We start from the raw sequence: 24131 nt of genomic DNA, 5'->3' as shown, positions 1-24131 counted from the left end.
TTACATTAAAATATATATATTTGTATATAAGAGGTTCCCACATACCCCACCCCCCACTCCTCCCACATCAACAACCTCTTTCATCATTGTGGCACATTCATTGCATGTGGTGAATACATTTTGGAGCACCACTGCACCGCATGGATTATAGTTTACATTGTAGTTTACACTCTCCCCCAGTACATTCAGTGGGTTATGGCAGGGTATATAATGCCCAGCATCTGTCCCTGCAATATCATTTAGGACAACTCAAAGTCCTGAAAATGCCCCCACATTTCATTTCTTCTTCCCTCTCCCTGCCCTCAGTAACTACAGTGGCCACTTTCTCCAGATCAATGCTACAGTTTCTTTCATTACTAGTGACAATAGTTCTATAGTAGAATACCAGTAAGTTCACTCTAGTCCATATTTTATTCTGCCATTCTATGGACCCTGGGTTGGTGATGTTCACTCCACCTCTATATCGAGAGGGGGCTTAGATCTCACATGGTTGATGGGTACAATTCTCCTGCTTGGAGTTGTAGGCACTCTTAGTTCCCTGTTGCAATGGTTGACCATCTTCACCTCCCTGTTAGCCGACCTGTGGAAGTCCAACAAACTGAAGAGCAGGAGCTGCAACTCTGCTGAGGCCAGTCCAGAGATTGAAGTATCTTGGGTATATACCAACCCCAGTGCCAACCACAGGTTCAGTAAAAGTGACAGAAGAGGCATGTGTAGAAAGTTCACAGCTGAGTCCAACTCCATCACACTCAGGAACACAAATTCCAAAGTAGGGTCCACTGACAAGGCACTGAATTCCAGAGCCAACTGCCATGATTGTAGAACCTGCATGTCTCTGTAGCCCTCAGGAGCACCAGTACCTGGGATTGTATCTACTTTGACTGTCTCTGGGATCCTACTGAGGCATGTGTAAGCCTGACCTCTCTGATGACCTCCTGACTCTTTTTTGAAGACTCTTAGCCATATAAATTCATTTGTCTTTACCATTTCCCTCTTTTATTCAAGGACTTTTCCTAGTTGCATCACCAATTAGTGATTGGTAGCAATTCCCTCAATGTCAGGGAGGCTCAGCCCTGGGAGTCATGTCCCATGATGGGGGGAAGGTAATGCATTTACATGCTGAGTTTGCCTTAGAGAGTGTCCACATTTGAGCAACATGGAGGCTCTCAGGAGGTAACTTTTACTCACACTGAAGCTCTAGGCCTAGTTCAAATTTCAGGCACACAAATTCATAAGCATAGTCATCAGTATCAAGGGCTCATCATTGGAGCATCCTTCTTCACAGGCTTAAAAAACACAATTTCTTTATTTCATAATGTATGCACAACAGTCTTGGAATAACATTACCTATACTATCAGCAACAGTAGGAATACTGAAAAAACCTTATGAGATTGGTTTTCAGGATTTATTTATTTGTTTTGTTTTGAAAGAGTTCCTTTCTCTGAAATAATACCTGGATACATAGATTCTTTGTTGTTGTTTTTTAGATTATTTTGAGAGTTTTTTAAAATTTAATTTTGTTTTATAATTATGTAAAATATTGACAGGAGTCCAAAGTCAAAACTACAGAACAAGGTATATTCAAAGAAGACTAGCTTTTATCCCTATCTCCTCTATCCTGTTCTCTCTACCCCTTATTGGTCAACTTAAAATACATATATATTGTTGATACTTCCATCATTTTTTTCTCTTTTTTCAGTTTTTCTAAGGTATAATTAGCATGCAATAAACTGTATTTAAAGTGTAAAATTCAATACGTTTTCATATATGGATACACCCTTGAAACCAACACTACCATCAAGATAATGAATACCCATTTCCCCCAAAAGAGTCCTCATGTCCTTTTGTAATTTCTCCACATCCTATGCCCGTACCCCAAGGCCACAACTAATCTGCCATCACTATAAATTTGTTTGTGTTTTCTAGAATTTTTATACAAGTAAAACCATAGAGTGTGTACTCCATTTTGTCTGGCTTTTCCAGCCAAAGGAATTACTTTGAGATCCATGTTGTGTGTATCAATGGTGCATTCCCTTTCATTGCTGAGAAGTAGTCCATCCACCATATGGAAAAACCATTGCTTATCTACTCACCTGTTGGGAGATTTTTAGATTGTTCCCATATTTTCTTTACTACAAATAAAGTTTCTATGAACATTTGTGGACAACTCTTTGTGTGGACATATGCTTTTATTTCTCCTGGGTAAAAACTTTGGAGTGAAATGGATAAGTCATTTGAGAGGTGTATGTTTAACTCTTTAAGAAACTGTCAAACTGTTTTACAAAGTGATTGTGCCATTTTACGTTCCCACCTCTATGTGAGCTCCAGTGGTTACACTTTATCATGAACACTTGTTATAGTAAGTCTTTTTTATTTTAACCATTCTAGAGAGTACAGTGTCATCTACTTGTGACTTTAATTTGCATTTTCTTAATGATTAATGAAGTTACTTAAGAGTTTGATCATTTCAAGGTTCCCCTTTAAGCTTTCTTAGGCAAGATCAGAGCTTCCTTTCATCTAAGGAAAATTTGTCCCACAGCTGAGGAAATACTCTTCTTAGTATTCTAACTAATGACCCATGAATTACAAGGTTTTCTGCTTTGGCTGATGGGAACATGAGCTATTTCTGGCCCTGTGTGAGCTCCAAAGATTGTTATCTCTGCTTTTTAAGGGCCTTTCCCTGCCCTTGGTAGTTTCTGCACATGCATGTACTGATCAATACTCAGCTAAAGGTAAGGTGGATGGTGTTCACGCCTCTGGGGCTCTCTGTGCATCTTTCTAGTCTCTGGTACTCTGCCCTGTGAATTCTGGCTGCCTTGGCCTTCCTCACTCCCAGCTCTGACTCCTCAAGTCAGGGAGGTGTCCAGGCTCCACAGGTTCTCCCTCCCAGCACTGCACTCTAGAAACTTCAGGCAATCAAGTGAGACAGACAATCCTAAGGATCACCTCATGTGTTTCCCCTCTCCAAGGTCTCAGTGTCCTTCCGTACCTGACAGCCACTGTCTAAAAACCATAGTCTCATTTATTTTGTCTGCTTTTTTTTCCCAGTTGTTTCAGGCAGGAGGGCAAATCCAATCCCTGTTATTCCTTGGCTGGAAGTGGAAGCCCCTCCTTGTTTTCTCACCTCTTCTCTCACTATTCTTCCATTATTTTTAATGTCAGAAAATATACTTTTTATACTTGTATACCCAGTTTTTTAGACAAATTGTAGAATATTATGTACATTTTTCCCACCATGCCTTTATCATCTCTTAACAATATATACTGGAAATTATTTCTTAAATATTCCTTTTCCTTTTGACAGCAGAATAGTACTCCATTTGGGGAATGCCTGTAGTTTATTCACCAGTACATTATAAAGGACACCTGAGTTGTGCCCCGGTTTGTTTTGTTTTGTTTTACAAACAGAACTTCCATAAATAACATTATGCAGTATCTTTTCATATTTTTGCCTGAGTGTCTTTTGGGTAATTCATAGAATTTGTTAGCTGGGTCAATGAATAATGCTGCCACCAGAAAATGTTGTCAAATTTTGAATTTAGACTGAAACACCATCTAAAATGTTCTTTCACCTTCTGTCATACCCCTAGCCAAATAATATTTACAAGGTCCTCACACCTTTTTCCACACTGTGTGGTGATATGATAGCCAGTCTCTTAGTATAAATTCCAGAGTATCCTTAAATTCTCCTCATTGTATCAGCTGAGCATTATCTTTCTATATTCTACACATACCATTCAGACAGGTCATTTACCCCAGCAAAAGCCAAGAGTGTCCCCCCATTTGATCCTGTGTCCATTGTCATGACTGCTCTTTCTTCTCTTCTCCATCCATCTAAATTATATATAGTACGTTAAAGGGTGAACAAAAGCCATGTGTTTTCAATAAATTCCACCTTCACTGAACAAATATTCATTCAGGGCATATACGCAACACCGTAGTTATAAATATGTATAGGACATAGTCTCTGACCTCATGGAGTTTACAGAAGGCTGGGAAAAAGAGTTACAAGCCAATTATCGTACAGCATGATGTCCTAAGTCAGAGACATATATACAAGTTGTCTTGGAGCACAACGGAGAGAAGGATTCATTTTGAAGGTGGTAGATGTCAGGAAAGATTAGAGGTGGAATGGCATATGATTGGACACTTAAGGATGAGCAAACAAGGCTGCTGAGTTGAAAAGGGGAAAATGAATATTCTAGGCAAATGGAATATCATGAGAAATGGCATGGGTTTATTGCTCTTCATACCTGTCTTGAATACTGTTGGATAGACCCACTTTCCCTACTGACTATGTGACTTGAATCTCTCCAGATCCCAATACCCTCATGTCTAAAGAATTAAGAAGAAGAGTGTGTATCTCATAGAGCCCATGTAAACAAGATCACAATTATAGAGCACTGAGGAAATTCCTGACACACAGTAGGACTTCAGCAAATACTAACTATTAGTATTATCTCATCTTACATGGAATGAGTATGGAACTTAAGTACATAATTAATATTTTGCTCACTAATCACATGGTTAGTTGCCAGACACTTTTCTAGATATTTGTCTTGTTTAAGTGTCTATACTAGAGATTAAAGCTTAACCCCTTCTATCTCATTTGTATCAAACAAAATATCTCAATCATACATTCTTGAAAGACAGTTCAGAATATAAGAAAATATATTTTGAATAAAATTTCAAATGTATAGATTCCATTGGATAGGATGATCTATATCTCTTGGCACATTATATCTGAAGAACATACCAATAGTAATTTAATACTTTCTAAAAGGGTCCAACATGCCAATGTGTTTGTGTTATTTAAAAGTAGTTAGTCATCACATTCTAATTGTTTCAAGTAGAGTACAGTTAATAAAACAAACCAGACAGGAGCTTCATTAAGATTCTTTCCACCTCACTGGGCATTCAGCCTATTGCACACAAGAATGGGTCTTTCATATTATTTTCCTACCGGCTTTCCACATGACTTCCTTTTAGCCTCTTAGACATCAAAGGGAGCTAGGCATCTCATGATCCATTCAGAACATATTACCCTTGAGTTAACCACACGAAGAGGAAATAACACTTGTGGAATCCATGTGATGGGTCCACTTTTGAAGACACTTCAGACAAAGGAAGTACAGGGAGTCGATTCACTTGGCTTAATCAAAACTGAATAGGTTGTAACAGAACAGAAAGAGGAAATAGTGTCATTTCTATATTTAGGAATACTTGGCAGATAAACATAATTATCTGATTTAGGAAAATAACTGTTGATAAGGATAAACAAAAACAAAAGTCCTGCATATGATCATGGCAGCCCTCAGCTAGGTATAAAAAGAGAAAGAGGGCAAGGAGGCATCAAAGTAACACTCACTCTCCTGGAAACTCACCCAGAACCTTCAACCTCTGACACCATGGCCAGCTCCTGTTGTGGCTCCATGTGCTCTGACCAGGGCTGTGGCCAAGGCCTTTGCCAGGAGAGCTGCTGCCAACCCAGCTGTTTTGTGTCTAGCTGCCACAGGCCCAGCTGCTGTGTGTCCACCTGCTGCTGCCCCAGCAATTGTGTATCCAGCTCTTGCCGCCCCAGCTGTGGTGAGTCTACTTGTTGCCGCCCAACGTGCTGTGTGTCCAGCTGCTACAGGCCCAGCTGCTGCCAGTCTGTGCACTCCCAGCCCGAATGTTGCCGCCCCAACTGCTGCATCTCCAGCTGCTGCCGTCCCTCCTGCAGTGGCTCAACCTGCTGTGGTTCTAGCTGCTGCCGCCCCAGCTGCTGCATCTCCAGCTGCTGCCGCCCTTCCTGCAGTAGCTCCAGCTGCTGTGATGCTAGCTGCTGCCGCCCCAGCTGCTGCATCTCCAGCTGCTGCCGTCCTTCTTGCTGTAATCCCTGCTGCAGCCAGACCAGCTGCTGCCTGCGCCCAGTCTGTGGCCAAGTCTCCTGCCACACCACCTGCTACCGCCCAACCTGTGTCATCTCCACCTGCCCCCGCCCCACCTGCTCTGCCCCCTCCTGCTGCTGATCTCTGCTTTGAACATCCCCTTCCTCACTGCCGTCATTCCCACAAATGTTGACCTGCTTTTTGAAACTCTGGAGTGTCCACAGAAATGAGCTCCAGAGTCCCATAAGCTACCTCCAGTCCTACTAAATCTGTGTCCTCATTCAAAGCCCCATCCAAACTCCCTCCCTTCCAAAGGAGTACATTCAAAATCAACTATTAAAATCACAGGTATCCCCAAACTTCCTCCTTGTGTCTTCAGGACAGGAAGTCATCCTGTTTAAGGAATTTGAAGATTGGCTCCATCCCTCGTTGGGCCACAGATTTAAGCTCCTCTGACAGGAGAGTCCAGTGAAACATCTCTCTTGTACCTGCTTTCTAAGATTTGCTGTAACTTGTTCTCTCATGTATGAAAATAAAGCTCTGTTTTCAGTCACTGAAAATTGAGTGCAATTGTTATTCTTTCTTTTAAGGTGTTATATTTGGGTGCTGAGAGATTGTATTTTTCCTGTAACTGGAGGGAAGACCACACAGTTTAGTCCATCTTCCAGTAGAAATCAAATGACACTATCCCTGCCTAGTTCTCTTAAACAAGTCTTCTTAGTTGTAGGTCAATGAACTAATCCTTTCATTTTTAATTTTTTTTTAATTTATTGAAATATATCACTCATACATAAACAATAAGTGGATAATAGCTGTGAACTTACAAAAAAATATATAACATCAAACAAACATAGATAACATCTCACCCTACCACCAATAACTTGCATTGCTTTTAAAACTTTTCAACTGATGATTAAAGAACATTGTCAAAACATTACTACCCAACAAAGTATTTTCCCCTAACCAATCCGAATAGTTCACAATTTTTACTATACAGTTAATTGCTTATGTATGTTCGTATATAAATGATGTAAAGAACTCATCCTTTTTTAGTCTTCAGGGGAAGAAGTGGCTCTAAAATCAAGGAGCATCTATGATAGGATAGTAGGAGAAACTCTTTGGACCCATGGGACACCAGCCATGATCTTTGAAAAACACCGTCTTTCAGATTTTTTTCACCAATGAAAGCTGCCAATAAGTAGTTTGGCAAGCTCTAAGTATTTTCTACTCAGGGGCGAATGCAGTGAACCAGGGGCCCTCCGATTCCCACAGGCACAGTGCTTCTGCTTCACTCCCTTGGCTAGCGCATCGGGTGGCAGGGGCTCCGCCATACACAGGGCAGGCTGGTGACGCTGGCGAATGAAGAGTTCTGACGACTGTCCCTAGGTATTAGCAGGGAATGTGATATTTTGTGTCCAAGGCCACACCTGGTCCTTCTTTCCAGGTTAAAAGGACTAATACCCGCATTGTCTCCCCATCCAGGTCATCTCATCCTCACAACTCCTGCAGTCAGCTGAGATGTCCAGAGCGACCCCATCACAGCCGGACTTCTCCCGGGGCCCAATCTACTCCTCCCTTCCCTTCCACTGTTTCAATCCCCAAAGCACTCCTCAATAAGCCTCTGGCATGCTCATCTCCATCCCAGACCCTGCCACCTGGGGAAATCAGCCTGACACCACCACCAATAAAAAAAAATTGGAATTCACAATGACTAATTTGAAACAACTGGAAAGGTTGACGGAATCGTACTTTCAGTTTTTTAGCCTGGTAAATAGGAGGAAACGCATAGGAGCTTAAAATGGATATAACACTCTACAGAGAAAATTGTGAATATTATCAAAATTATTTTTCTCTTCCTAAGGATTTTATATAATTTTGTTTTGTTTAGTTTTTTTAATTGGTAACTAAAAATGATAAGTCTTTTATATCAAATCTTCTGAAATTTGAAAACAAGATGCTCTAGGTTAAATAATATAGTTTTCCCACACTGAGTGTGCTCATCTGGAAATACGAGAAGATACATCAGCAAAGATTTGCAAATTTTCAACAAGGCTTAAAAACTGTATTTTTCACCCCTTCACTGGCTAAGCCAAAATATACTGCGTATACAGTGCGTGTTTGATCATCAACAAGTTTGGTTTTGTTCTTTTTTTAAATTAATCTATTGCAGTATATCATTCATACATAAACAATAAGTGTGTAATAATAGTTGTAAACTTACAAAATGAAACTGCTTCAATAACAACACAGTACATCTTTTGCGTAGATGTAAGAATACTATATTATTACTACTAACCACAACCCGTAGGTCTCTCCAGCTGTATTTTTCCCATGCTTCTCCACATTCCCAACACCCTGCAGTAGTGATGTACATTTGCTCTAGCTCACAAAGGACATGCTTGCATCTGTACCATCAACCACAATTCTCATCCACCTTTTGGATTTCTGTGCTATTCAGATCCTAGATTATTCTCTAGCATTCTGTCAGTTGGCATTTACATCCCTAGACTAACACTTTCAGCCACATCCCCATTTATAAACTAGCTGTTACTCACTATGGGAGACCATCCACTCTATACATTTCCACACTTTTACAGTAAAGCTAATTAAAACTTCTACATACACTAAACATCAGTAGTCCATCTCAGCCCTCCTCTTATCTCCTTTAAGAATCCTGTGATAATGATGGTGCAGTATGGAAAATGTGAACGAAATGTACACTATGGACATGGTAACAATCAGATGATATTAACTTATCTGTAGCAAAAGTTCCACCACAGTGTGGTGGGTTGATGGAGCAGTGTTGTTTGGGAATTCTGCACATGTGCATGATTGTTTTATAAATTTACAACTTCTGTCATTAAAAATACATTTAGAAAATAACAATAGGGTGGGTTGGAGATAAAACACACCAAATGTAAGGTAAGGACTATGATTAGTAGTAAGATTTTGACAATACTCTTACATAATTTGTAAGAAACATCTCATGACAATGCGAGGTGTTGGTGAAGGGTTGATGTATGGGACCCCTGTATGATGTTACGCATGTTTGCTTTCTAAGTTCACAACTTTTACTATATACTTAATTATTTAGGTATGTTCGTACGTAAGTGACATGTAGATAATTATAATAGGGCTGGTTGGGGGAAAATACTTTGTTTAGAAATATTTTGGCAATGCTCTTTAAACATTAGTTAAAAAGGTTTAACAACAATGCAAGTGATTGGTGGTAGGGTGAGTTATGAGAGTCCTCTTTGATGTTATATATGCTGTTTTGTTAAGTTCACAACCATTATTATACTCTTATTACTTATGTATATTCACATATGAGTGATATACTTCAATTAATTAAAAGAAAAAAGAAAATAGTCAACGATCAAACACACAAATGGTGAACTCAATGTCTTTTGACTTAGCCAGTGAAGGGAAGAAAAATAAAGTTTGCAATTTCATAGCCAAGAGACAGACAAAAGCTTCCTACTCAATGTATACACAAGAAGACATTCCGAAAGTAAGAATGCAGGTTGCTATTTGAAAGCACTCTATCACTTCGTCAGTGCCTCCGCTTGAGGCAACGGAACAACACAATGATACAGAGTTTGGAATTTCCTTGGGGTCCCACCATCTCCCTGACCATCCAACAGGCCCGTACAGGTTCACGGTCATCCTCATTACAAACAGGCATCCTCCCATGGAAGGAGCCTTTCCTTCTATTTCCTCACCAGCGTTCAACCTGACCAAGATATTTTCCACGTATCTTTAACAACTAATGACATTTTAGCATTATGAGACCCATTCTCCAGGATTTGCAGGGAATGTCACTTGCAAAATCAAAATGTCAGAAAGTCATGTGATGAATGCAAGACACTCCATAGACCAGTGACAAGGTGACACCGCCAAGGAAGAAATGTGAGAAGATTTTCAAGAAGAAACAGGAGCACATAAGGAAAAGGAAATAGGTTATTTTCTCCATTTTGGAGTATTTAACTAGGAAAACACAATCATGTCATTAAATGATTAGGTTCCCCAGGACGATAGGTAATAACAAGGAAATAATACTTGACCTCTTGACACAGCCCCTCCACAGGGTATAAATGGGGGCGTGGTCCAGCAGTCTTCCAAACTGGAGAAACTCACTCTCCTGGAAACTCACCCAGAACTTCCACCCTCTGACACCATGGTCAGCTCCTGTTGTGGCTCCATCTGCTCTGAGCAGGGCTGTGGCCAAGGCCTCTGCCAGGAGACCTGCTGCCAACCCAGCTGCTGCCAGACCACCTGCTGCAGAACCACCTGCTGCCGCCCCAGCTGCTGCAGGCCCAGCTGCTGCAAGTCTGTGCACTCCCAGCCCAACTGTTGCCGCCCCAACTGCTGCATCTCCAGCTGCTGCCGCCCCTCCTGCAGTGGCTCCAGCTGCTGTGGTTCTAGCTGCTGCCGCCCCAGCTGCTGCATCTCCAGCTGCTGCCTCCCCTCATGCAGTGGCTCCAGCTGCTGTGGTTCTAGTTGCTGCCACCCCAGCTGCTGCATCTCCAGCTGCTGCCGCCCCAGCTGCAGCATCTCCAGCTACTGCCGCCCCTCCTGCTATGGTTCCAGCTGCTGTGGTTCTAGCTGCTGCCGCCCCAGCTGCTGCATCTCCAGCTGCTGTCACCCCAGCTGCTGCATCTCCAGCTCCTGCCGCCCCTCCTGCAGTGGCTCCAGCTCCTGTGATGCTAGCTGCTGCCGCCCCAGCTGCTGCATCTCCAGCTGCTGCCGTCCTTCTTGCTGTAATCCCTGCTGCAGCCAGACCAGCTGCTGCCTGCGCCCAGTCAGTGGCCAGGTCTCCTGCCACACCACCTGCTACCGCCCAACCTGTGTCATCTCCACCTGCTCCCGCCCCACCTGCTCTGCCTCCTCCTGCTGCTGATCTCTGCTTTGAACATCCCCTTCCTCACTGCCTTCATTCCCACAAATGTTGACCTCCTTTTTGAAATTCTGGAGTGTCCACAGAAAGGAACTCCAGAGTCCCATAAGCTACTTCCAGTCCTACTAAATCTGTGTCCTCATTCAAAGCCCCGTCCAAACTCCCTCCCTTCCACAGGAGTACATTCAAAATCAACTAATAAACTCACAGGTATCCCCAGCCTTCCTCCTTGTGTCTTCAGGACAGGAAGTCATCCTGTTTAAGGAATTTGAAGATTGGCTCCATCCTTTGTTGCGCCACAGATTTAAGCCCCTCTGAGAGGAGAGTCCAGTGAAACGTCTCTCTTGTACCTGCTTTCTAAGATTTTGCTGTAACTTGTTCTCTCATGTATCAAAATAAAGCTCTGTTTTCAGTCATTGAAAATGGAGTGCAATTGTTATTCTTTCTTTTAAGGTGTTATATTTGGGTGCTGAGAGATTGTATTTTTCCTGTAACTGGAGGGAAGACCACACAGTTTAGTCCATCTTCCAGTAGAAATCAAATGACACTATCCCTGCCTAGTTCTCTTAAACAAGTCTTCTTAGTTGTAGGTCAATGAACTAATCCTTTCATTTTTAATTTTTTTTTAATTTATTGAAATATATCACTCATATATAAACATACATAAACAATAAGTGGATAATAGCTGTGAACTTACAAAAAAACATATATAACATCAAACAAACATAGATAACATCTCACCCTACCACCAATAACTTGCATTGCTTTTAAAGCTTTTCAACTGATGATTAAAGAACATTGTCAAACATTACTACCCAACAAAGTATTTTCCCCTAACCAATCCGAATAGTTCACAATTTTTACTATACAGTTAATTGCTTATGTATGTTCGTATATAAATGATGTAAAGAACTCATCCTTTTTTAGTCTTCAGGGGAAGAAGTGGCTCTGAAATCAAGGAGCATCTATGATAGGATAGTAGGAGAAACTCTTTGGACGCATGGGACACCAGCCATGATCTTTGAAAAACACCGTCTTTCAGATTTTTTTCACCAATGAAAGCTGCCAATAAGTAGTTTGGCAAGCTCTAAGTATTTTCTACTCAGGGGCGAATGCAGTGAACCAGGGGCCCTCCGATTCCCACAGGCACAGTGCTTCTGCTTCACTCCCTTGGCTAGCGCATCGGGTGGCAGGGGCTCCGCCATACACAGGGCAGGCTGGTGACGCTGGCGAATGAAGAGTTCTGATGACTGTCCCTAGGTATTAGCAGGGAATGTGATACTTTGTGTCCAAGGCCACACCTGGTCCTTCTTTCCAGGATAAAAGGACTAAGACCCCCATTGTTCTCCCCATCCAGGTCATCTCATCCTCACAACTCCTGCAGTCAGCTGAGATGTCCAGAGCGACCCCATCACAGCCGGACTTCTCCCGGGGCCCAATCTACTCCTCCCTTCCCTTCCACTGTTTCAATCCCCAAAGCACTCCTCAATAAGCCTCTGGCATGCTCATCTCCATCCCAGACCCTGCCACCTGGGGAAATCAGCCTGACACCACCACCAATAAAAAAAAATTGGAATTCACAATGACTAATTTGAAACAACTGGAAAGGTTGACGGAATCGTACTTTCAGTTTTTTAGCCTGGTAAATAGGAGGAAACGCATAGGAGCTTAAAATGGATATAACACTCTACAGAGAAAATTGTGAATATTATCAAAATTATTTTTCTCTTCCTAAGGATTTTATATAATTTTGTTTTGTTTAGTTTTTTTAATTGGTAACTAAAAATGATAAGTCTTTTATATCAAATCTTCTGAAATTTGAAAACAAGATGCTCTAGGTTAAATAATATAGTTTTCCCACACTGAGTGTGCTCATCTGGAAATACGAGAAGATACATCAGCAAAGATTTGCAAATTTTCAACAAGGCTTAAAAACTGTATTTTTCACCCCTTCACTGGCTAAGCCAAAATATACTGCGTATACAGTGCGTGTTTGATCATCAACAAGTTTGGTTTTGTTCTTTTTTTAAATTAATCTATTGCAGTATATCATTCATACATAAACAATAAGTGTATAATAATAGTTGTAAACTTACAAAATGAAACTGCTTCAATAACAACACAGTACATCTTTTGCGTAGATGCAAGAATACTATATTATTACTACTAACCACAACCCGTAGGTCTCTCCAGCTGTATTTTTCCCATGCTTCTCCACATTCCCAACACCCTGCAGTAGTGATGCACATTTGCTCTAGTTCACAAAGGACATTCTTGCATCTGTACCATCAACCACAATTCTCATCCACCTTTTGGATTTCTGTGCTAGTCAGGTCCTAGATTATTCTCTAGCATTCTGTCAGTTGGCATTTACATCCCTAGACTAACACTTTCAGCCACATCCCCATTTATAAACTAGCTGTTACTCACTATGGGAGACCATCCACTCTATACATTTCCACACTTTTACAGTAAAGCTAATTAAAACTTCTACATACACTAAACATCAGTAGTCCATCTCAGCCCTCCTCTTATCTCCTTTAAGAATCCTGTGATAATGATGGTGCAGTATGGAAAATGTGAACGAAATGTACACTATGGACATGGTAACAATCAGATGATATTAACTTATCTGTAGCAAAAGTTCCACCACAGTGTGGTGGGTTGATGGAGCAGTGTTGTTTGGGAATTCTGCACATGTGCATGATTGTTTTATAAATTTACAACTTCTGTCATTAAAAATACATTTAGAAAATAACAATAGGGTGTGTTGGAGATAAAACACACCATATGTAAGATAACGACTATGATTAGTAGTAAGATTTTTTTTTTGTTTTTTTTTGTTTTTTTTTTTATTTGAAAGATGATTTTATTTCCTTGTACAAACAGTGTTCAGTTCTAATTATGATCATTATTGTTAATATTTGGATTTGGTTGAGATATTTTGTCATCTGATTTTTAAGCACAGTTTTCTAGGCAGAAATATATTAAAATAGCAGAATTATCACTCTCAATAGCATTATTAAAAATAATGAAACATTATGCAAGTTTTACCTATATCTATCTTTAGACCAGGTCAAACATCTAAGTTAGGAGGAAAGACATATATAAAGAAATATGTCAAACTTAGCAATTGGATTACATGTAAATAAAAGTTAGAAGAAGAGTTCTTTTTTGGAGAAGGCATAAAACACCTATTTGAGAAAGGGACAGAATATTAGTAAAGCTTGTATTTTTCCATAGGAAAAAATTAAAATTCATGCTTAGGATTTGAATTTTAGTATTATAGCATTCTTATCCAGTTTAAAGGAACAGGTATGGTGCATGCAAAAACATACATTAACATTCTAGTCCATTAGCTTTTTTTTTTCCAAATTCTACTCAATTTATTCATTTTTAAAAAAGATATTACATTAAAAAAATATGAGGTCGCCATTCACCCCCACAACCCCCACCCCAACACTTTCCCCCCAACACTCTCTCCCATCATCATGTCACATCCATTGCGTCTGGTGAGTACATCTCCGGGCATCGCTGCACCCCATGTTCCGTGTTCCACACCATAGCCCACACTTTCCCACGTTCCATCCAGTGGGTCATGGGAGGACATACAACATCCGGCAATTGTCCCTGGGGCACCACCCAGGACAACTCCAAGTCCTGAGACTGCCTCCACATCTCTTCTCTTCCTCCCCATCCCCGCACCCAGCAGCCACCATGGCCACTTTTTCAACATCAATGCCACATTTTCCCGATTATTAACCACAATAGTTCATGAATAGAATATCATTAAGTCCACTCTGATCTTTACTGTATTCCTCCTTCCTGTGGACCTTGGCTTGGTTGTGTCCATTCCACATCTAAGTCAAGAGGGGATTTAGATTCCACATGGATATTGGATGCAATCCTCCTGCTTTCAGTTGCAGGCACTCTAGGCTCCATGGTGTGGTGGTTGACATTCTTCAACTCCATGTTAGCTGAGTGGGGTAAGTCCAATAAATCAGACTATAGGAGCTGAAGTCTGTTGAGGTCAGGGCCTGGCTATCATATTGTCAGTCCAGAGATTCAAATCCCCTAGATATATCTTAAGCCCCAGCACCAACTACAATTCCAGTAAAGTAGCATGAAAGGCTTGTGAAAAGAGATCCCATCTGAGTCCAACTCCATCACGCAGAAACACCAGCTCCAAAGAAGGGCCAACTGACATGGCAGTGAACCCCATCTGCCATGACCCTAGAACCTGTGGGTCTCTTTAGCCCTCAAAAGAACCAATACCTGGGGTTGTATCTACTTTATCTGTCTCTGAGACTCTGCTCAGGTGTGCATAAGGGCAATCCTTCTGACAACCTCCACATTCTTTTTTAGAGACTCATAGCCATATAAACTCATTTGTCCTTTCCATTTCCCCCTTAATTTAGGTCAAACAGCATTTTTAACTCTTGTTATTATATGTAGACAGGGATATTCTGCTGGTCCATGTTAAATCTTAATTCAAGGTCATTTTCTAGTTGCATCATCAGCTGGTACTTGGTAGTGATCCCTCGGTGCCAGGGAGGCTCATCCCCGGGTATCATGTCCCATGCTGGGGGGAAGGCATTGCATTTACATGCTGAGTTTGGCTTCGAGACTGGCCACATTTGAGTAACACGGAGGCTGTCAGGAGGCAACTCCTAGGCACAGTGCTGCTCTAGGCCTTGTTCTTATTTCAGGCGTATAGGCTCACAAGCATAGTCATTAGTATCAGGGGCTCACTGTTGGACCCTCATTCCTTCCTGGTCCTTGTTGCACCTGGGAGACTAACGCTGCTCCCCTAGGGACCAAGACAGAGCCCCTCCCCCCCCGGCCAGTAACCCAGTACCCCCCCAGCTGTTGTTTTTAATTGTTTCCACTATGAGTATATCCAAACATTTCCATGCACCCTGGACATATGCCCTGTATAACTCCCTGTCAACCATATATCGCCTGTCAATAACATCCCATACCAGTATTCCTCCACTGCCAATGTTGAACCACTCTGTGATCCAAAACTTCCTGAAAAGTGAAGCCCAATATAATGTCAGGTTCCCTTACTAGTAAAATGGAATATAGTGATGAGTTTAAAGGTTAGATATAGAATACATATTGATTTGGAAAAATTCTACATCCTATCTTTTTCTTTTCTTTTTTCCTAATTATTGAGCTTCTCTTCACAAGAGCCCTAGATAATAGTAATTCAAATATACAATACACAGTACTCCCACACATCCACCATAAAACCTTTTCCCTTCCACAGCGATAATCTTTTAACTTATTCATATCATATTTACTGAAACTGATGTGCAGACTCCGAGACAATAGCTTTCAAACAAGGTGACATCTGTGCTTACATTGTGGTCCATACTTTAGGATATACAGTTTTCTAAATTTTTTAGTTATTCTATTTTTACATTATGGTTTACATTATTAGTCTGACATCCCCTATAAGTTTTTGGTGTAATACTACATGTTTTATATCCATCCTTGTGTACTCTTGTGAAACTCCTCTCTCGCCCCCATATTTACCTTGGTTCCATCCATTCAACATCCATTTTCCCCTCTCCTTGGGGCCCACAGCTATAGCCAATCTCCATTTCCTGAGGAGCCATGTCCAGAGATACTTGCAGCAGTGTTCAGGGCCTGACTTGCTCAACTGCCCTAATGCCCTGAGAGCCACCCATTCTCTCAAGAGATACAGTTCCCTCTATTTGATGGCATTAGTCCTCCCCAGGATGTGGGTCCACCCCCACTCTCACTACTTGGGTCTCTACCCAAAGGTACAACCCACCCTAGCAAAATGAGCATTCAGACATTCCCCAGGAGTCCGAACCGCGTCAGACCATCCCCTCCGAGCATCCTAAACAGGTAACCCTCCTAATTATATTTTGATATGGTTTTCTCAGCATTTTACTCTCAACCAACACCTGACATTCTCTTATGTTCATATGTTGCCCCTCACTCCCCCCAATTTTTTGGGCACTATTACCCATCTGCCCATCCCCAGCCCCCCTCAAACCTGCAAAGCCCCACCCAAAGGCAACCCCTTGCCCCCATTTTATCTCTTCTTTGTGCTCATACGTACTGTCAGCTCATCATAGATTCCACCCCTGCAGACGTCAGCTCACATCCTTCCTCCACCCCCCGATTTCCTGTAAGCCTATCTTCCAGTCTCTAGCTCTCTGAGGCAGCTTGCTTATTTCATATCATTGAGGTCATGTAGTATTTGTCCTTCAATGCCTGGGTTGCTTCACTCAACATAAGGTTCTCAAGATTCACTCATGTTATCATGTGTGTTTGTAGTGTATTTGTTCTTAAAGCTGAATAGTATTCCACTGTATGTACATACCACATTTTATTGATCCACTCATCTGTTGATGGGCATTTGGGTTAATTCCAACTTTTGGCGATAGTGAACAATGCTGCTATGAACATCGGTGTACATATATCGGTTTGTGTCCTTGTTTTCAGTTCTGCTGGGTATATACCCAGCAGTGGTATTGCTGGGTCATATGGCAAATCTATGGTTAGTTTTTGGAGAAACCGCCAAACTGTCCTCCAGAATGGTTGGATCCTTCTGCATTCTCACCAGCAGTGGATGAGTGTTCCCCTTTCTTCACATCCTCTCCAGCATTTGTATTCTTCTGTTTTTTTCATAGCTGCCAATCTTATGGGAGTAAGATGGTATCTCATTGTAGTTTTGATTTGCATTTCCCTGATAGCTAGAGATTTGGAGCATTTTTTCATGTGCTTTTTAGCCATTTGTATTTCTTCTTTGGAGAAGTGTCTGTTTAAATCTTTTTCCCATTTTTTAAATGGGTTGTTTATCTTTTTGTTTTCAAGATATAGGAGTTCTTTATATATGCAAGTTATAAGTCTCTTATCAGATATATGGTTGCCAAATATTTTCTCCCATTGTGTGGGTTCCCTTTTTACTTTCTTGACAAACTCCTCTGAGGTGCAGAGGGTTTTAATTTTGAGGAAGTCCCATTTATCTATTTGTTCTTTTGCTGCTCGTGCTTTTGGTGTGATATTCATGAAGTCATTTCCTATTACAAGGTCCTGTAGATGTTTCCCTACACTGCTTTCCAAGGTCTTTATGGTCTTGGCTCTTATATTTAGGTCTTTGATCCATCTTGAGTTGATCTTTGTATAAGGTGTGAGATGGTAATCCTCTTTCATTCTTCTACATGTGGATATCCAGTTCTCCAGGCACCATTTGTTGAATAGGCTGTTCTCTCCCAGTTGAGAGGGTTTGGTGGCTTTATCGAATATTATATGGCTATATATATGAGGTTCTATATCAGAACTTTCAATTCGATTCCATTGGTCTGTGTCTCTCCTTATGCCAATATCATGCTGTTTTCACTACGTAGCTTTGTAGTATGTTTTGAAGTTAGGTAGTGTGATTCCTCCAATTTCGTTTTTCTTTTTCAATATGTCTTTGGCTATTCAGGGCCTCTTTCCTTTCCAAATAAATTTCATAGTTTTTCTAGTTCCTTAAAGAAGGCTGTGTTGATTTTTATTGGGATTGCATTGAATGTGTAGATCAATTTTGGTAGGATAGACATCTTAATAATATTTAGTCTTCATATCCATGAACAGGGAATATTCTTCCATTTACTTAGGTCTTCTTTGATTTCCTTGAACAGTCTTGTATAGTTCTCAGTGTATAAGTTTTTTATATCTTTAGTTAAATTTATTCCTAAATATTTGATTTTTTTACTTACTATTGTAAATGGTATTTGTTTCTTGATTTCCTCCTGATCTTGCTCATTATTGGTGTACAGAAATGCTACTGATTTTTGCACATTGATCTTATAACCTGTGACTTTACTAAACTCATTTATGAATTCTAGAAGCTTTGCTGTAGACCTCTCAGGGTTTTCTATGTATAGGATCATGTCATCTGCAAATAATGAAATTTTGACTTCTTCTTTTCCAATTTGAATGCCTTTTATATCTGGTTCTTGCCTCAGTGCTCGAGCAAGTACTTCTAAGACAATGTTAAATAGAAGGGGAGAAGTGGGCATCCTTGTCTTGTTCCTGACTTTAGAGGGAAGGATTTTAGGATTTCTCCATTGTAAACAATGTTGGCTGTAGGTTTTTCATATATACTCTTTATCATGTTCAAAAATTTCCTTGTATTCCGAACTTTTGGAGTGTTTTTAGCAAGAAAGGGTGCTGTATTTTGTCAAATGCTTTTTCTGCATTTATAGATATAATCATGTGATTATTTCCCTTCAATCTGTTTATATGGTGTATTACATTGATTGATTTTCTTATGTTGAACCATCCTTGCATACCTGGAATGAATCCCACTTGGTCGTGGTATATAATTTGTTTAATGTGTTGTTGAATACGATTAGCAAGTATTTTGTTAAGTATTTTTGCATCTAGGTTCATTAGAGAAATTGGTCTGTAATTTTCCTTTCTTGTGGTGTCTTTGTTTGGCTTTGGTACTAGGGTAATGTTGGCATCATAGAAGGAATTAGGCAATATTCCTTCTGTTTCGATTTTTTGGAATAGTTTCAGCAGGATTGGTGTTAGTTCTTTCCGGAATGTTTTGTAGAATTCACCTGTGAAGCCATCTGTCCCTGGGCTCTTCTTAGTTGGGAGGTTTTTAATGACTGATTCTATCTCTTTACTTGTGATTGGTTTGTTGAGATCATCAATTTCTTCTTTCGTCAATATGGGCTGCTTATGTGTTTCTAGGAATTTGTCCATTTCCTCTGAATTGTCATTTTTGTTGGAATATAGTTTTTCAAAGTATCCTCTTATGATAGTCTTTATTTCTGTGGGGTCAGTGGTGATATCTCCTTTCTCATTTCTTATTTTGTGTATTTGCATCTTCTCTCTTTTTTTCTTTGTTAGTCTTGCTAAAGGTTTGTCAATTTTGTTGATCTTCTCAAAAAAACAGCTCTTGGTCTTGTTTATCTTTTCAAGTGCTCTCTTATTTTCTATTTCATTTAGTTCTGCTCTTGTCTTTGTTATTTCCTTCCTTCTTCTTCCTGTTGGATTACTTTATTGTTTTTTTTCTAATTCCTCCAAATGTGCAGTTAGTTCTTCAATTTTTGCTCTTTCTTCTTTTTTGATATATGAATTTATGGCTATAAATTTCCCTCTCAGTACTGCTTTTGCTGCATCCCATAAATTTTGGTATTTTGTGTTATCATTATCATTTGTTTCAAGGCAGTCATTGATTTCTTTTGAGATTTCCTCTTTGACCCACTGTTTTTCTAAGAGTGTGCTGTTTAATTTCCAAATCGTGGTGTGAAATCTGGGCCTCTGGCGCTTGCAAATTTCCAGCTTCACTCCACTGTGGTCAGAGATATTGTTTTGTATGATTTCGATCTTTCTGAATTCATTAAGCCTTTCTGTGTGGCCTAGCATATGGTCTATCTTGGAGAATGATCCATGTGCGCTTGAGAAAAATGTATATCCTGCTGTGTTTGGGTGTAATGATCTATATATGTCTATTAGATCCAGCTCCTCTAATATACTGTTCAAATATTTTGTTTCTTTAGTGATTCTCTTTTGAGATGTTCTGTCCAGAGTTGATAGTGGTGCATTAAAATCCCCCACTATAATTGTAGATTCATCTATTCTTTCACTTAGTTTTTCCAGCATTTGCCTTACGTATTTAGAGGTGCCCTTGTTGGGAGCATAAATATTTATGATTGTTCGATCTTCTTGACAGATTGTCCCTTTCACTAATATATAGTATCCTTCTTTGTCTCTCACAATTGTTTTGCATTTAAAGTCTATTTTGTCTGATATTAATATACCTACTCCTGCCTTTTTTTGGTTATTGTTTGCTTGTATGATTGTTTTCCAACCATTCACTTTCAGCCCCATGAGTCTCTGGGTCTAAGATGTGTCTCTTGTAGACAGCATATAGATGGGTCATATTTCCTTATCCAATGTCCCAGTCTGAATCTTTTGATAGGTGAGTTTAATCCATTGACATTCAGTGTTATTACTTTCAAGGAATTATTTGTGTTAGCCATATTTTAATTGGACTTGTGTTTGTCATATTTTGTTTGTTTGTTTGTTTTTCCCCTTCTCTTTTTGTCTTTTTTGTTGCTCTTACACTATCCTCCAGCTCTGCCTCTCCTGTTTTTTCCTTTCTTCCTGCAGAACTCCCTTTAGAATTTCTTGAAGGGGAGGTTTCTTGTTGGCATACTCTTTCAGTTTCTGTTTATCTGTGAATATTTTGAACTCCCCATCATTTTTGAATGTTAGTTTAGCTGGATAGAGTATTCTTGGTTGGAAATTTTTTTCTTTTAGTACCTTGACTATATCCTACCACTGCCTTCTTGCCTCCATGGTTTCAGATGAGAAATCAGCACTTAATCTTATGGAGCTTCCCTTGTATGTGATGGTTTTCTTTTCTCTTGCTGCTTTTAGAATTTTCTCCTTGTCTTGAGCTTTGGATAATTTGACAAGTATATGTCTTGGGGTGGGCCTGTTGGGGTTTATGACGACTGGGGTGTGCTGTGCTTCTTGGATATGTACATCTGTCTCTTTCAGTAGATTTGGGAAGTTTTCAGCCATTATTTCCTGCAACACTCCTTCTGACCCCTTTCCCTTCTCTTCCCCTTCTGGGATGCCTATAATACGTATGTTTGAGCGTTTTCCATTGTCATTCAGGTCCCTAAGTCCTACCTGGATTTTTCCTATCTTTTTATCGACCACTTCTACTATCTGTTTGATTTCCGATGTACTGTCTTCCACATCACTAATTCTCTGCTCTGCCTCTTCGAGTCTGCTGATATTTGCTGCAAGTGTATTTTTGATTTTTTGAACTGTGGTGTTCATTCCCATCATATCTGTTATCTTTTTGTGTATGTCTAGTAGTAAGATTTTGACAATACTCTTACATAATTTGTAACAAACATCTCATGACGATGCGAGGTGTTGGTGAAGGGTTGATGTATGGGACCCCTGTATGATGTTATGCATGTTTGCTTTCTAAGTTCACAACTTTTACTGTATACTTAATTGTTTAGGTATTTTCATATATAAATGATATGTAGATAATAATAATAAGGCTGGTTGGGGGAAAATACTTTGTTTAGTAATATTTTGGCAATGCCGTTTAAACATTGTTGTTAAAAAGGTTTAACAACAATGCAAGTGACTGGTGGTAGGGTGAGGTATGAGAGTCCTCTTTGATGCTATATATGTTGTTTTGTTAGGTTCACAACATTATTAAACTCTTATTATTTATGTATATTTACATATGAATGATATACTTCAATTAATTAAAAGAAAAAAGAAAATAAATAAATTGCCAACGATAAGCACACAAATAGCAAACTCAATGTCTTTGACTTAGCCAGCGAAGGGATGAAAAACAAAGTTTACAATTTCATAGCCAAGAGACAGACAAAAGCTTCCTACTCAATGTATACACAAGAAGACATTCCCAAAGTAAAAATGCAGGTTGCTATTTGAAAGCACTCCATCACTTCATCAGTGCCTCCGCTTGAGGCAACGGAACAACACAATGATACAGAGTTTGGAATTTCCTTGGGGTCCCACCATCTCCCTGACCATCCAACAGGCCCGTACAGGTTCACGGATATCCTCATTACAAACAGGCATCCTCCCAAGGAAGGAGGCTTTCCTTCTATTTCCTCACCAGCGTTCAACCTGACCAGGATATTTTCCACGTATCTTTAACAACTAATGACATTTTAGCATTATGAGACCCATTCTCCAGGATTTGCAGGGAATGTCACTTGCAAAATCAAAATGTCAGAAAGTCATGTGATGAATGCAAGACACTCCATAGACCAGTGACAAGGTGACACCCGCCAAGAAAGAAATGCGAGAAGAGTTTCAAGAAGAAACAGGAGCACATAAGGAAAAGGAAATAGGTTATTTTCTCCATTTTGGAGTATTTAACTAGGAAAACACAATCATGTCATTAAATGATTAGGTTCCCCAGGACGATAGGTAATAACAAGGAAATAATACTTGACCTCTTGACACAGCCCCTCCACAGGGTATAAATGGGGGCGTGGTCCAGCAGTCTTCCAAACTCGAGAAACTCACTCTCCTGGAAACTCACCCAGAATTTCCACCCTCTGACACCATGGTCAGTTCCTGTTGTGGCTCCGTCTGCTCTGAGCAGGGCTGTGGCCAAGGCCTCTGCCAGGAGACCTGCTGCCAACCCAGCTGCTGCCAGACCACCTGCTGCAGAACCACCTGCTGCCGCCCCAGCTGCTGTGTATCCAGCTGCTGCAGGCCCAGCTGCTGCCAGTCTGTGCACTCCCAGCCCAACTGTTGCCGCCCCAACTGCTGCATCTCCAGCTGCTGCCGCCCCTCCTGCAGTGGCTCCAGCTGCTGTGGTTCTAGCTGCTGCTGCCCCAACTGCTGCATCTCCAGCTGCTGCCGCCCCTACTGCAGTGGCTCCAGCTGCTGTGGGTCTAGCTGCTGCCAGCCCAGCTGCTGCATCTCCAGCTGCTGCCGTCCTTCTTGCTGTAATCCCTGCTGCAGCCAGACCAGCTGCTGCCTGCGCCCAGTCTGTGGCCAAACCTCCTGCCACACCACCTGCTACCGCCCAACCTGTGTCATCTCCACCTGCCCCCGCCCCACCTGCTCTGCCCCCTCCTGCTGCTGATCTCTGCTTTGAACATCCCCTTCCTCACTGCCGTCATTCCCACAAATGTTGACCTGCTTTTTGAAACTCTGGAGTGTCCACAGAAATGAGCTCCAGAGTCCCATAAGCTACCTCCAGTCCTACTAAATCTGTGTCCTCATTCAAAGCCCCGTCCAAACTCCCTCCCTTCCAAAGGAGTACATTCAAAATCAACTAATAAACTCACAGGTATCCCCAGCCTTCCTCCTTGTGTCTTCAGGACAGGAAGTCATCCTGTTTAAGGAATTTGAAGATTGGCTCCATCCCTCGTTGGAGCACAGATTTAAGCCCCTCGGACAGGAGAGTCCAGTGAAACGTCTCTCTTGTACCTGCTTTCTAAGATTTTGCTGTAACTTGTTCTCTCATGTATCAAAATAAAGCTCTGTTTTCAGTCACTGAAAATTGAGTGCAATTCTTATTCTTTCTTTAAGGTTTTATATTTGGTGCCGAGTGACTGTATTTTTCCTGTAATTGGAGGGAAGACCACACAGTTTAGTCCATCTTCCAGTAGAAATCAAATGACCTTATCCCTGCCTAGTTCTCTTAAACAAGTCTTCTTAGTTGTAGGTCAATGAACTAATCCTTTTATTTTTAATTTTTTAAAAATTTGTTGAAATATATCACTCATACATAAACATACATAAACATAAGTGGATAATAGCTGTGAACTTACAAAAAAAACATATATAACATCAAACAAAC

The 24131-nt window shown here is 40.6% G+C and overlaps 2 protein-coding genes across 2 annotated transcripts; both read left to right on the top strand.

The window, feature by feature from the left end:
- The first annotated feature begins 5409 nt into the window (after positions 1–5409).
- Positions 5410–6012, top strand: LOC131274868 (keratin-associated protein 4-9-like). Its single transcript, XM_058283239.1, has one exon. It carries the CDS (start codon positions 5410–5412, stop codon positions 6010–6012), a length of 603 nt encoding a protein of 200 aa, XP_058139222.1.
- A 4036-nt stretch (positions 6013–10048) lies between these two features.
- Positions 10049–23411, top strand: LOC105744239 (keratin-associated protein 4-6-like). Its single transcript, XM_012530266.3, has 2 exons — positions 10049–10672; positions 22950–23411. Exons 1-2 carry the CDS (start codon positions 10049–10051, stop codon positions 23409–23411), a joined length of 1086 nt encoding a protein of 361 aa, XP_012385720.3.
- The last annotated feature ends 720 nt before the right edge of the window (positions 23412–24131 follow it).

The sequence above is a fragment of the Dasypus novemcinctus genome, chromosome 21, assembly GCF_030445035.2.
Source record: "Dasypus novemcinctus isolate mDasNov1 chromosome 21, mDasNov1.1.hap2, whole genome shotgun sequence".
In the NCBI taxonomy this organism is placed as follows: domain Eukaryota; kingdom Metazoa; phylum Chordata; class Mammalia; order Cingulata; family Dasypodidae; genus Dasypus; species Dasypus novemcinctus.
Note: the sequence above shows the minus strand (reverse complement) of the source record. Positions and strands in the feature narration are given on the sequence as shown.